At 37.4% G+C, this 14,061-nt stretch overlaps 1 protein-coding gene across 2 annotated transcripts in view; it reads right to left on the bottom strand.

The window, feature by feature from the left end:
• The window catches only part of LOC117417349 (voltage-gated potassium channel subunit beta-1), a 56,039-nt gene that overhangs the window by 4,541 nt on the left and 37,437 nt on the right, over positions 1 to 14,061 (bottom strand). For both annotated transcript variants that reach the window (XM_034029444.3, XM_034029445.3), the window contains exons 3-10: positions 11,663 to 11,700; positions 10,469 to 10,548; positions 9,144 to 9,188; positions 7,298 to 7,342; positions 6,574 to 6,617; positions 4,161 to 4,247; positions 861 to 946; positions 69 to 189 (exon numbers count right to left, since the gene is read on the bottom strand). In XM_034029444.3, coding sequence (XP_033885335.3) covers positions 69 to 189; positions 861 to 946; positions 4,161 to 4,247; positions 6,574 to 6,617; positions 7,298 to 7,342; positions 9,144 to 9,188; positions 10,469 to 10,548; positions 11,663 to 11,700 — 546 coding nt within the window. The remainder of the gene's footprint in view (positions 1 to 68; positions 190 to 860; positions 947 to 4,160; positions 4,248 to 6,573; positions 6,618 to 7,297; positions 7,343 to 9,143; positions 9,189 to 10,468; positions 10,549 to 11,662; positions 11,701 to 14,061) is intronic.

Genomic DNA, 14,061 nt, shown 5'->3' on the forward strand with positions numbered 1-14,061 from the left:
GACAACAGATGGCACTGTATTTAACAGAAGGTATGACGCTGTTTTAACACAAGGTAGGTGAGACTTGCCTATTTTGTGGTAGAGCTCTGGAAGCTGTACCTCGACCTTCTCTCTTTGGAAAAGGTGATACTCAGCCTGTTCACACACTGGCGGGATCATATTGAACTGCCTTGCCACTGAGTAGGCCTCCTGTAACGAAAGGCAATGAATTCAGTGTTACACATATCAACACTTTATTCATCTCTCTCTTCACAATGGGATTGGCACACTTTTTATTATAATGAATTATTGATGCCCCCAGAATTACTCTCACTTTCATCTGTGTTAAATCCCACTGAGCTTCCCGTTAGCGTTGATTAAATTGCACGTTAGCATGGATTTAAACAATTCCCAGCCGTCTGGAACAACAAGAAGCCATAGATGTCATCAGAGATTTCCAATCAAGTCATAGGCCTACTCTTTATCACATTAAGCATGCAAAACAGACCAAAATGTAGATTTTCTCTTCTATGATTTAAAAAAAGAAGTTTCCCATAGTCATGGGGCTGGCTAGTAGATTTGTTTCCTGGTCTAGTCAAGATGTTTTATCCAATTTAAATTAGAACTCTGATACTATAGTCAATCTGTATTAACTGGATCTCCAGCAAGAGAAAAAAAAAGCAGGTTTACAAGCAAGTGAATATAATATTAAATTAAAGTGGTCTTGCTCCATGACCACCACAGGTCTGAATGAAATGGTTTAAATACAGGGCTGGTCCTGATACAGGGGGACCTTCAGTTTGTAAATCACCGACAGAGAGTGCTCTTAATATTAAACTGTACCAGCATTCACCATACATGTGCCAGGCTTAGCATCCTACCATGATCTCCATTGCAGTCCATCGGGATGTTCCCCAGTACATGGCCATTCCCTGGTTAATCACGTATGTCATTGCCCTGACGATCTCTAAATAAAAAGATAAAAAGAAAAAAAATTAAACAAAATGTTATAAAAACAAAAAACAGGAGTACAACAATATTTAATCTGAGCTAAGAATATGTATGAATAGCAAGGAAAGCAGAATTATTACATTTTGAACTATTTTTCAGTCTGTACAAAATGTTCTAAGCCTGATAAAAGCATACAGGTTCCAGAAATCGATTTTCAAATCGTGATGGCTTCAATTCCCCGTTAAACAAATTCGACCTGCGATTCTCAGTATTAACACAAGGGGGAGCTTTTACCTTTTCGTGCTGCAGTAATGCTGAACAAAGCCCCATTCACTGACAGTTGCCAAGTCCGCTTATAATAAGCGGAACAGGGCTTGTTTTTATTGAGAGTCGCGGGTTTTTTTTAAAAGGTGACGTGACTTCAACAGTTAAAAATGGTTGTAGGAGTGTTATTGGTGATTGAGCGGTGTCAATATATATGCATGTCATTAGAAAAAAATATGGAATTTGTATAAACACCCCCACTCCCCTCCCTCTGAAATGGGCTTGTTTTGTGCTTGTTTTAAAAGGCAGTGCTGCTCTTTTTTCTCGTGAGACTTGGCAACACTGGTAACTGACGTCGCTCAGCAGAGCACACAGCAGCTGTCAACTTATTGAGTATGGAGATATATTCATTATTATGATGATTATTCTAAGATAAACAGGGGTCTTAAATTACCATTTTAACAGGCAACTTCTTTGTAGTTTGCAACTGTACAGTGTGTTTGCAGCTGGTTGCACAAACCATGACTAGCACTAATCTGGGACTAACAAACGTTACCTTGATTAATGCTGAAACCAGATTGTTTATTATTGTGGCTCATGCCAACTGACTGCCTTTCTATCGATTCTTTTATATTAAATACATGTTTTCTTCGCTAAGAGAACCTTACTTCCCTAACAACATTACCACAAGCAGTACTTTAAAAAATATGTCATGATACAAGTCTAAACATGTAGTGCCCCAACCCCTTTCTAACAAAGAGCTTCCGACTCTAAACTGTTCAGATTAAAACCACTGCTGTAATTCTTAAACCCAGTCTAATATACAGGCAGGTTATACACATGCTTTGCTCCCATGTGTCTGTATATACTGCCCTTCATGCTCCAGGATGCACTCTAGTATTTCTATTAAATTGAAAGGGCTTTAGAATGCCTTGCCACAAACAATAACACTTTCTACTTTTTAAAATCTGGTTGGTGAACATTATTTTTAGCACTACACTTTCCTTCATATTTTTATTGTAATTAATGCATTACTCTTTTTTTTTTTTTTACTGCTAGAAACAGAGTTTGTGTGGGTGATATCCGTAGGATGAAGACACAGTGAAAATAGTTAGGCAATGCAGAGACTCAAGCCTCAAGCCTCAGGGTACTGTGTGAAGACACATTTAAGCCAATAGCAGTAACACTTACACCCAGGTCTTGCAATTGCTGAATGTGTACAATGAGCGAGCAGTAGAAGGTAGAGATTTGTACTCTGTCTAATTGGGCTGTTGAAAGATGACCCACATAAGGCACCCAGAGCTGTCTGTGGGGGAGGTTTGGATAAGTGAATTAACAGAGATTGAAATGCGTTCCAATGCATCTCATTCTACACCCCCATCAAGAGGGCAAGATGGCATGTTGCAACAGAACATGTGACCTGCATGATGCACCCAGCAAAGCCAAAATGGAAGACAGTATTTCCATGATTTCATTTCTCTTTACAATTTAACTGGTCTATTCATCTATTCCATGCTTTGTTTTCAAGGACATTTTTCCTTCCTTAGGGTAACCTCTTAAGAAACAAGACAGCTTTTTTTTTCTCACATACATATCTCGAAGAAGGAAATGATAAGAAAACTGCAGAATTCAGTATTAACATTGCCAGGCCAGAACAACAAATCAATCAGCAGCATCTAAAACGAGTGCTGCATAACAAATGTACACTCCCCTTTCTCCAACCCCTGTTTATAATAAGAACCCTCTTTTCTGAACCGGAGGAGTGCCCCCCAGCAGTTTCCACCAGTATTATATCTGATTGACGGTAACTCCCTTGATCCAGATGTTTATAGAATCTGGATACAAGGGGTCCTCTCTATGGGTATAAATGATCTCTGATTCAGAATATCAGCTGCTGTCCATTATGGTTTTGATGTTGAACAGCTTTTGCTTAAATCCCAATTGAAATGGAATTACTACTTCTATTGAATTTGCTGCTGTGTGTAAAGGCAACGCCTGGCTTAGAAAAAAAGTTTAAGCCAGTTATTGTAAAGAACAGGCCTTGTACATCTCCCAGCAACAGCACTTTTGCTGACTGGGCACTCAGGCCCTTGATTTCTCACAGTTTATTCATGTGGAATGTAAAATGCTCAAGTGGTCCAATGGAATCTGTCCCGTGAGTGAGGCAATGGAAGACTGTGAGTGGGACACTCTGCTTGGGCCCATTATGATTTCTTAGCATTGTCCACTTATTTATTTCAGGGAGGAAAGTAGTGTAAAAGCAAACACTCTCTGTGACACAAAACATCTCTCCACATTATAGATGAAACAACAGGCTAGCCGGGTTTTACAAGACAACACAATTTCCTAACCTTTCTATCCGCAAGATAGCAGTCATTAATAAGTCTATTCTTGTAGAGAAAGCAATTCTTATATATATATATATATATATATATATATATATATATAGTACATTCACCTACATTAATAAGGATGCACAACAGTTTGGAGGGGTATGCAGTAAATAAAGCAGTTTTTCAAACGGTTTCTTCTTAAAATACATTTAAGAGTGCTTCAAGTATCACAAGAAACTGACAATTCGGATGATCCAACCTGTTAGTAACTTTTAAACCCTGTTTTGTGCACCTCATTGCAGAAACAGGAAAGTTAGCATTTTATTTGTGGGTCACAGATGTCCCTTATACCTTAAAGGGTTAAACAGGAAGGCAACCCCATCTCACATGCATCTATATTATTGACTTGTTTGCCATTCTTTCCTTGTGCTTTCATGTTGTTTGCAGAATGGACTCGGCAGAGCGCTTGCACTGCAAGAGAGTCCAAAACTGACACAGAAATAGAAATTCAAGTGAAAATCTGCAAAAATATGTCAACAGCTCCCCAGCTTGTATGGCATCACACGAGGGATAAACAGTCACAGTTCTGAAGTGTGAAGCCTTATTTTTAATGAAAAAAGGGATCCCACTAACCTTCCATTGGGGTATTATTGTCTGGTCGATTTGCAAAGACAACATCCACATACTCGAGCTGCAGTCTCTGGAGGGAGCCCTTTAACCCTGTAAGAAACAGAAACAGTAAAACTGCCAGCAAGCGACTATGAGCAAGACCTGTGGGAGCCATCAGTGTGGACAGATTACTTCAGCAGTGCACACATTAATAATCACCCTGGACGTGTTCTATTCATACACCTATTTCACAATGTCACAGATCTGATAAGAGGGCGGGCTGAGTAGCAATTGATTCCCCTTGTTCGGTAAAATGGGAAACAGGTGGTAATAGAATGCGTAGAAATGCGGAGTAAAAGAATGCTGATCAGAAGGAAATCTTTCAAAAAAGTGCTGATCAAAAAGAGCACTGATTGATCTCAACGAGGGTACCATGGCTTGTGAATAATGCAGCTCAAGTTGTACATTGCTAGGTTGTGGTATGCATTTGATTAGATTGATTAGATGTGCAATACTATAATGATGGAACCATTTTCCCCCCCCAAACCCCCCCCACCCCCCCCCCCACACACACTTTTCTCCTGTCTCACTCAGCTGTAAGCGTCTATACGCTGTGGATGAGTTAAGCCCCTAATAAATATTACATGACGGAAAGATCAGTCATTTTCTGTGTCAGATAAATGCATGCTTAATCACCTTCAAACCTGAATTAGAAACTTCGGAATGCACTGTAGGCTTTGCAACTAATATGCAAGGTTTCTTATTTGTGTTTCCTTGGTTTGGTTTTAGTCTTGTTTCCCAACTGGAGAATAGGGGTCACAAAAACAAATTGCCCTAAGCATTACTGCGCAGAATTTTTAATAGCCCATTTCTCTGTCTTGACTTGATTCCAAGTAATGTTTTGATCAATTCCCACAGCTTTGGTAAGATTACTAAGGTATCTGCTTCATTACTTAAACCTTATCTATCAGATTTAGGACAGTTGTAAATAATGAACTGGCAGTTGCATATTACTTTGTGAGATTACTTAAAGGATTACAATAACAATAAAAGATATTGTATTATAACATTAGCACTGCAGCGGTGTCAAAAACGTTACAGCATTTTTCAGCAACACCTGACTGAATTTTATTCAGTGTGCCCGTTAAATATTTACTCACAATCAAGCAACTCCAATGATGGCAGCTCAGGGGCAGCCTGTTTGGAAAGCCAGCCCAGGAAGATGATGTAATAAAGGCCAGAATGTTCAGGCCTCTAGCTTCAATAAAATGGAAATCAAATTGTACCCAGTAAACTGAAATTCATTTAACCTCTTTCACCTTAAATACTACTGCAGCAAAAAGAGAGTTATCTTTTCCTTTGGAAAGGGCAGCTTTATACAAGGTTAGTATCATCTCACTACAGCTCAAATCAAACAGGCCATTGATTGTTATGAATTAACTGCATGAAGGTGCAAAAACACAGGGGGTATATTGGGGCCTTTTCTGTGTATTTCGAGTTAAAGGTGTTTTACTTAACTTTGACACTAATGGACTTTAACTTGGCACAAATTCAGTATGGTGCCTCTAATAATAACCTTAAAAGCTTTTTTATTATGTGAAAAGAAAATTGTTTATTACTCATATACTGTATCTAAAGATGGCTAAATAATAGTTGGACAACCTTGAAACATGTAATGTTCAAAATGCTTATAATAAATGTACAGTATTAACTGCTCAAACACTAGATGGTGTGATCTGCATTACAGAATATCCCACCCCATGCAATAATAATAATAATAATAATAATAATAATAATAATAATAATAATAATAATAATAATAATAATAATAATAATATTTTAAGGGGTACTCTGCTAGTTTAGTTTATTAACTTTTAAAATCTTGCTAGCTTGTTAATAGATTTTCATTTTTGGTTGATGGTTAGTTATTATATAGTAACCCTAGCCCATTTAGGCCCCCTCCCATTTACCTATTAAAGTGAAGCAATTTCTATTTGTTTTTTCTATTAGTTTTTGTTCCAATGAAAGGAAATAAGCACTCATTTAATAACCTTAAACTCTTCTTTGTGACAACCAAAATCTTTTCAGAAAAAACTTTGAGGTAATGAATTTACATCCATATTATAAATACAGTTCAAGACACTGTGAAAGCTGCAGATTGCCACGTTTCTAGGTGGTAGCAGAGATGCCAAGGCCAGATCATCCAAATGAGTGAGATTTAAAAAAAAATATGTAGAGAGATTTGTGATATTCTACTAAAATGCATTGGCATTTCCTTTCTTTTAGGACTGATAACACCCCTTGAAATGAGTGACACAGCATGTCTGGCCTGGCAGTATTAAGATCTGCTTCATTAAAATGGATTACATAGGCACAGGTTAAAAGGGAACTAACTTAATCGAGTTTAAAAAATAAAGTAAAATGTCTGCTACGATACCTTCAATAATGTGTTTTCTGGAAAGACCTCTTTCTGTTTCTGCTCTGGAGAAGAAAAAAATGATTTGAATAGAACATTGCCTACAAGACATTAACATACCATTTCTGAAATCTGGGGAAACAGGGAAAAAATACCTAGTTTGAAGAGCGCACACAGGAAAAAAATTACAAATAATAACCTGTGTAGAACTGTGAAAGAACTTGTGCATCATCTGTGATGCTGCAGTCTCATACCTGTCAAACATAAAGCTTAGCTTATTCAAGGCAAAGAACTACAGATTTCACTGACTAGAAAAACAACTGCTCTTAGGAAAGAAAAAAAAATCAATTGTGATTGGTTGTTCCAACAGCACAATGTGTGTGTGTGTGAGAGAGAGAGAAGTCGTATGGGTCAAACTTTGATGTTAACTGTGGATTCAAGGCAGCCCCCGCTAATATGCATCCATCTCACTCAACATGGGCCAGCCCCTCCTACACATTACTGGTACGCTCCTAAGTTCCCTTTTCCCTCCTGCTTGTCCTGTTGGTCACACCACTCTTCACTTTCTGGCTCTGAATTGTATTTCTCTTTTCTGAGGAATGCACTGTGAAGTAGATGAATTCTGTAATTGTGTTTAGGAGGGAGTTCTGCTCGGATACTTGTATGAGTGGGCTGCATTTTATCAGAACTTTGTTGATTAATTTATAGGGATTAATAACTGTTGTAATAAAAAGTGCTCACTTACTTTCCTCCCCAGTACAGCTTGGTTGTTATCACAAGACTTGACCTCCTGCACAGAGAAAGCCACACAATTATCACATTAATACTGGAACTTAGGTTTCCAGCTGGGTTCACTGCATGATCAACATGCTTTAAGGAATTCTAAAACCCAAGAATACAGCCAAATTATAGGAGAAGTAACTAGAAGCTCATTTGCAGCAAACAAAGTAAGCATGTGATAGTAAGTGGAAGTTGGATATGTGCTTCTCTTCACTTACCAGTATATGTATATATGTACACACACACACAGTTCTGAAGTGTTAAAACATCACAGTAATCTACATTTTAATAGATCTCCTGGTACAAGAAATAAAGGTGCTTTCATTACAGATCCTCAATATCCCCCATATTCTCTCTTATAGGTACTATCGATCTAGAGATTTTTAAAGAAAACTTTCAGATGACTTCTCGGGAGAAAAACATCTGTTATTTAAGTTCTACTCGCTGAGCAACCAAAGCTTGAAGGGTATGTTCCTTAAAGTGTTTTCATGCACTTGCATTGGTAACAAAAAATGAAGAAAAAAAAACCTCTTAAATTTTCCTCAGTGCCATTTTCTGCCCCCTTACATCGAATGGGAATTGCCTTGTATGAAAGCAGCAGCAACTGTATAGCGGCTATATCGTTTACATTAGAAAAATCAAAAGAATAAATACAAGTACTTAACTCTGTTGGAATTACTTCTGTTGCATTCTGGTAAGGCATTTCACATTCAAATGCCTTATTAGGGCAATACTTGATATGTGGTTACGTCTGTGTTGGTCAGTGTTTAGTACCACTGAAACGTGTTTCTTTCTGGTGTGAACTGACTGGTCAATTTAGAAAACTGCTCACCAAGAGAAAAAAAGCCAAATTGGAGCAGACAGGTACAAATTGGGATGTAACTGAATTCTGAAGACAATACAATCAACTCTAATAAAGCCCAACCCAGATCTCTGTACATTAATATGTGCCTAACCACACTTCTGACACCAGGCCAGCAACATGAAGTGCAATCCCAGCTTTCCCAGGCTGTCGTACTTTATCCTCTTATTGAATTTGATAGAATAAAGAAAAAGCAGATTTTCCTCTTCAGCTAAGCAGCAGCTTTGCATCAGCCAGCTCTGACCACCTATAAGAAGGAGATGTTCTGCTTTCTGGAACATTTCACACAGAGCTCAAGAAAGTAAGAGAAAAAAGGGAAGCTGTTTATTGTTATGTAGTGATTAGAAGCCAAAAAAAAAAATCCTTTACTTTACATAATTACAAATGCCATGTAAAGGCATATTCACAGTGAAAAATGTGTTTTGCATTTCCTGTGGCCAGGGTTAACTAGCCTTCATGAAATTGCCTGTTTAAAATTTTCAGTGGGATCTTTCTGGTAAAAGCAATTAGATTTTTTTTTTTCAACCTTATAATCTGTCGACGCAAAAATAATTGAAATGTTGATTTAAATCACCACCTTGAATAACCACAGAATAATTCCCACACTGACTTTGGACCAGGGCAGTTTTTAAACTTGCAGTTCAGAGCATCCGTTACTATGGTTACCGTTAGAGGACCATTTACCAGACTGTGCGGAACAGGAGAGAACATTAAAATCAAGCTTCACCGAACAGCAATGTATATCATAGTTGAAAATGTAGTTTGGCTTTATACAGCTTACAATGAACAATATTTAAACCCATTGAGGAGGTAATGTTTGTATATACCCAAGACAATTTTGGATGACCTTTCTGAGAACTGTAAAAATAGCTTCCCACCAAATTCACAAAAAAAAACAAAAAACACTGTTGTAGAAAAACAAAAACAACAAAAAAAAAACTTTCAGTACCTCCAACCTTTTTTCTTGATGATATTCCCCAATATGACCTCAGCTCTAGAAAACAAACACAGTACCTCATTATTCACAGCACTGCGTAGGCTTTGTGCAAACAAAAGGCCATGTAATGCATTATACAAACTGACAGGCCCGTGGCAAACACGACTCATCTTTGAAGTATGTGAAGAGCACTGCAGAGTATACAATGGAACTGCATTTATTATTATTATTATTATTATTATTTGTTTATTTAGCAGACACCTTTTATCCAAGGCGACTTACAGAGACGAGGGTGTGTGAACTATGCATCAGCTGCAGAGTCACTTACAATTACATCTCACCCTAAAGACGGAGCACAAGGAAGTGACTTGCTCAGGTCACACAATGAGGCAGTGCATGCTTCAATTCACTCTATATCTCACCAGCTTCCTTAAAGATGTACTTATATTATTTTTATACTGCTCTGAAGGACACAATTTAATTTAAACTATTTTTTTTACTAAATTTACATTGATATAAAATTCTGGATATTGCATTTTAATCACATTCAAGGATATTCAGGATAGTTCCCACCTACTAGGATACCCAGTGGGTTTAAAAACTAAATCAAGCAAGTCTAATGGTTTGTTTCACAGAACCCAATTAGCACCAATCCTGAACAACCTCAGCGGACTGTAATGTTATTACTAACCAGTGTAACATGGCAGGGGCAACCCCTTGCACTGCTAGCGAACATCTTACACAGTGCAAGAGAGCCGGGCTCATCGGCATTCATGGATTTTGAGCTTTTAACCGACATGTGAAAGAATCCGAAATATAAAAGCTTTTGCTCAAAACAGCCAACTTCCCAACATTTCAGTGTGTTAAACATACCTTTGTCAAGGGGAAGTGTGTTTGAAAAACAGCGGAGGTACTTGTATGCTTTTGATGCCATGGCAACTATACTCACTTATTTCTATTTAAATCTATTAATGTGTTTGTGATGTAATTTAGTGTATTGTTTGTGATGGAACAATCTACTATTCCTTTCTATTTAAACCTTCAGGCATCATTGAGTCTATGTATCCATTTATTTTCCTTTATTCTTCTGTATTGTACAATATCTAATTTTATTTCTTATGAAACTGCAAATCGTAGGTCATTCATGTTATGTAGTTTTTCCATTTGTATTTTTTTATATATACACAGCAGATTTAAATACATTCAAGGACGATTAAAATCTCGAATAATTTTCAGATTTTCAAGGTTAAACCGCTGCAGTGATGTTTATTAAAATAAGCCAGACATGGTCTGAAGTTTGCTGTTTAAAGCAGCTTTTAATGATGTAGCTCACTTACTTGCCAGCCGCATAGACCTCCGCTGTATCAAAAAGATTGACTCCGTTTTCATACGCGATTGTCATTAGCTGTTCGGCCACCTGTAAAAAAGCAACGAGTAAGTGATTGTTGAGCTCTTTTGGACAGAGAATCCCAATTCATTGTTTCTGAGCTATACCGAGATTGATGCCCTGCTGCATTGAAAGTGCTCTAATCTTCTTGATCAACAGGAATCTATTACCTCGCAGTCATGACCCCTGAGCAATGCTGACATGAAATATATTGGTTTAGATCAGTTTTTATGATACAGATTATTGCGAAGATCCTAAGTGAATTTGTTGTGTCACTCCAGCATTGTATTTGCTTGGAATTGAAAAATAAAACCTTAAACCAAATCCGATACGTACACCCTACGGACAATCAATTTATAATACACTTCCTATTCTGTTAACAATACATGTACCAGGTCTCCCAAGTATTAAGGCTCATTTGTCAGGGGAAGGCTTATACCAATTGGAAGCCTTTGTTGATGATAAAGACCTAGATCATTTAAACTATCAGAGAAGACAGATAGATCTTAAAATGCAGGTTGTAACACTTGTGTTTTACATAAACAATGTTAACTTATTCTTCTACAAAAAATAATTGTCATTATAAGAGAAATTGAATCAATTTTCTCCTCATCTGCCTTCCACACCTTTCTTTAATGTCTATAGCAACCAAGCCCAAGTTATATTGCGTGCCTGATTGGAGTAGAGTGTGATTAATTTGAGACTAAGGCCACACAGTAATCTCTATTGCTCAGTGTTGTAAAGCTTTATCCTGTATTTAAGTCAGTAACACGAAACATACAGTGCTTCAAAAAACAAACCAGAACCTGAACAGGTTTGTGTTCACAATATAACCAAACACACAGGAAATATGATGTTCTTATTCATTTAAATTGAGTGTGTGAGTGTGTGTGTGTGAGAGAGAGAGTTTGTGTGCTACAGAGCGAAATAATCCGAAATGAGATGACTGGACAATGTACAGTACAGTACATGCAAATCTCTCACTCACTCTCTCAAGATACGTGTTTTATGGAAGGAGAAGTAAACACACACTTCACTTTTACAAGATTATTTGATTCCAGCAGCTGTTTCCAGTTGTGTGTGGCGTCTGTTAGATATACAGAAAACATCAAAGCATATGTATAAATTATAAATTCGCTCTTACCTCGTCTGAAATCTGACCTCCAAATGTAACCCAAGTTCCTTAAAAAAAAAAAAAAAAAAAAAAAAAAAATAACTGTGGTTAATGTTGGGTATTTTTGTTTTCATATTATCTAACAATAGATGATGCTATGCTTATGCATTTATGCATCTGTAATGTTTTGTTGAAACAAAAGGCGGCACTTTACCTTGGTTCCAATTTTAAATAGGATAGTATTCAATTACTGTCTCCTACGGCAGCATACGCAATGTGTTCTTTTTAGCAATTTACCAGATCTGCAAGAATCTTTTATTTCAATGCAATCCATTAAAAAATGATCTGTAAAATCACACTCCCTTTAACTTTTGTATTTGGACAACTTTCTAGGGGGATAGGGGAACACAGCTGGGTGCTGTTGTACTGGGTTATGCTGGACTGTGGCCCTACAGGCTTCCGTTTTTTTTGTCCTTTACTCCATCAGTTAAGTAACATTGAGCCCCTAGAGGACTGTGTGATTGAACAGAAGCCAAATTGACACAGGTGTAATGGAAGGGACTTCCCAAATGTTCAGCTTTGAGGGAATGCAATCACAGCTGATAAAGAGCTATTTTCCTTACATCTTGAAATAGATTTACAAATGGTACACTACAAAAGTGCATTACTAGAATATAATAGCTTTTCATATCCTCTGGCTCATGTCGTGCTGATGTGCACAAAGATGATATTTTAAGGGACATGCTTGTCTCCCAGGGATGTCCTGCCCCATCTTGGGCAAGGATGTTGGCATTAATCTAATTGTGGTCTGAGCTACCAGGACAAATCTATTTTAGTGCTCTTGTCCTCGCCCACTCACAACAAGAATATTGCATTAATAGCCTATTCATTTCAATATAATATGCCCACTGAAACAGGCTAAACTCCAGTTAGCTGGCTTGATGTTTGTGACAAGACTTTCACAAACTGGCCTATCAATCAATTGAAAACAATGTTGCTTTGGAGAACCCACAGCTGTTGGGTGTTGTCTGATTGTGGCTGGTTGTACACAGTTCGTTTTTAAATTAATATCATTAAAAAGAATTGACATTATACTGAAATCTTACCAGGCTTGTATATATATATACAGTGAATGAAGGTTCCACAGTGAAGGTAAAAGTTACAAACAGTAGGTGTTTTGAAGGAATGGAGAAAACCCTAGAGCACAATGCAATGATGGGTTTGAATTGAGAGAAAGGTTACTATAAGGGCAGACGTGAATAATGTCAAGAAGTGGACTGGAAGATTGCTGAGTGGATTGAGCAGTCTACCCAAGGGCGAGGTTCATTATAACTGCCTCCAGTTCTATCAGAATTACCGGCATCATCATCAAAGGCTATCTGCAAAAAGTAATGGAAGCAAAGCACACAGTTTTCCGAGGTGGAAAAGTAGGCATTTCAATGGAAATGGATGTGCTGTGATGCTTAAGACATTGTAGATTTGTTTTCATTTCATGTCTCCGATGAAGATTCTTGTTCAGTGATCCCCAAGGGTCTATTTTGTTATGCAGACTAATTTATTGTGCATTTTCCTCTGGATTAAAGTCTGACTCCAAAGATCTGTCCGAGCTATACATAACTGAATCAAGGTCTCAGGTTGTGCTCAGTCATGCTTGCTGCACAAATAAACTGGTGTAATATTCAGGGACTTCTTTTTAACGCATTTCCACTCAGCTGAATCAATATTTTGTGCTTTAAGCTGTGTAGGACATTTTTTAATAAGAGATTCAGGTTGAATTTTCATTTGAATTTATGCTATATTTTGCAACACAATCAATCAAATTGGTAATAGTGTTGGGATCTTGCATTTGGGAATGCAAGTACCTGGCATGTGAAAGAATAATAATAAAAAAAAACACATATAGGTCCAGGATAGTAGGGTCATTTTAACAGCACCTTGACTGTGTAAAAGAGCAATAAATCTTAAGCGATAAAATATATGATCTTACGGTCCTCAAGCAATGAAGAACGAATATTAATATTGCTAATCCTTATAAATGGAGTGAGATGAGTGTCTGAAGGAATCCTAATACAAGGTTGCTTTGAAATTGTCATTGCCAAGGGTCCTATATTATATCATAATAGCTCTGAGCTGTCTTCTCTGCATTCAACCCTGAAAAGGTCTTTTTTTCTACCACTTGACATTGGCAATTTACAAACTCTTCAAGGGACTAATCTCTCCACGCTTGAAGATGATTACAGATCATAAAAAGCACCTGTTCTTTTTTTTAAATATAAAAACACACACGCAAGCAGACACGTAATACAAATAAATAAATAAATAAACTATAGGAAATATCAGAGGAACCTGGGTGAGAGCACATGTCTGTGCTTGGCTGTGCCAAGTTGCAGATCTTGGATGGGGATTCCACAAGGTCCATCCTGATGTGC

This window comes from Acipenser ruthenus, chromosome 12 (assembly GCF_902713425.1).
Source record: "Acipenser ruthenus chromosome 12, fAciRut3.2 maternal haplotype, whole genome shotgun sequence".
NCBI lineage: Eukaryota > Metazoa > Chordata > Actinopteri > Acipenseriformes > Acipenseridae > Acipenser > Acipenser ruthenus.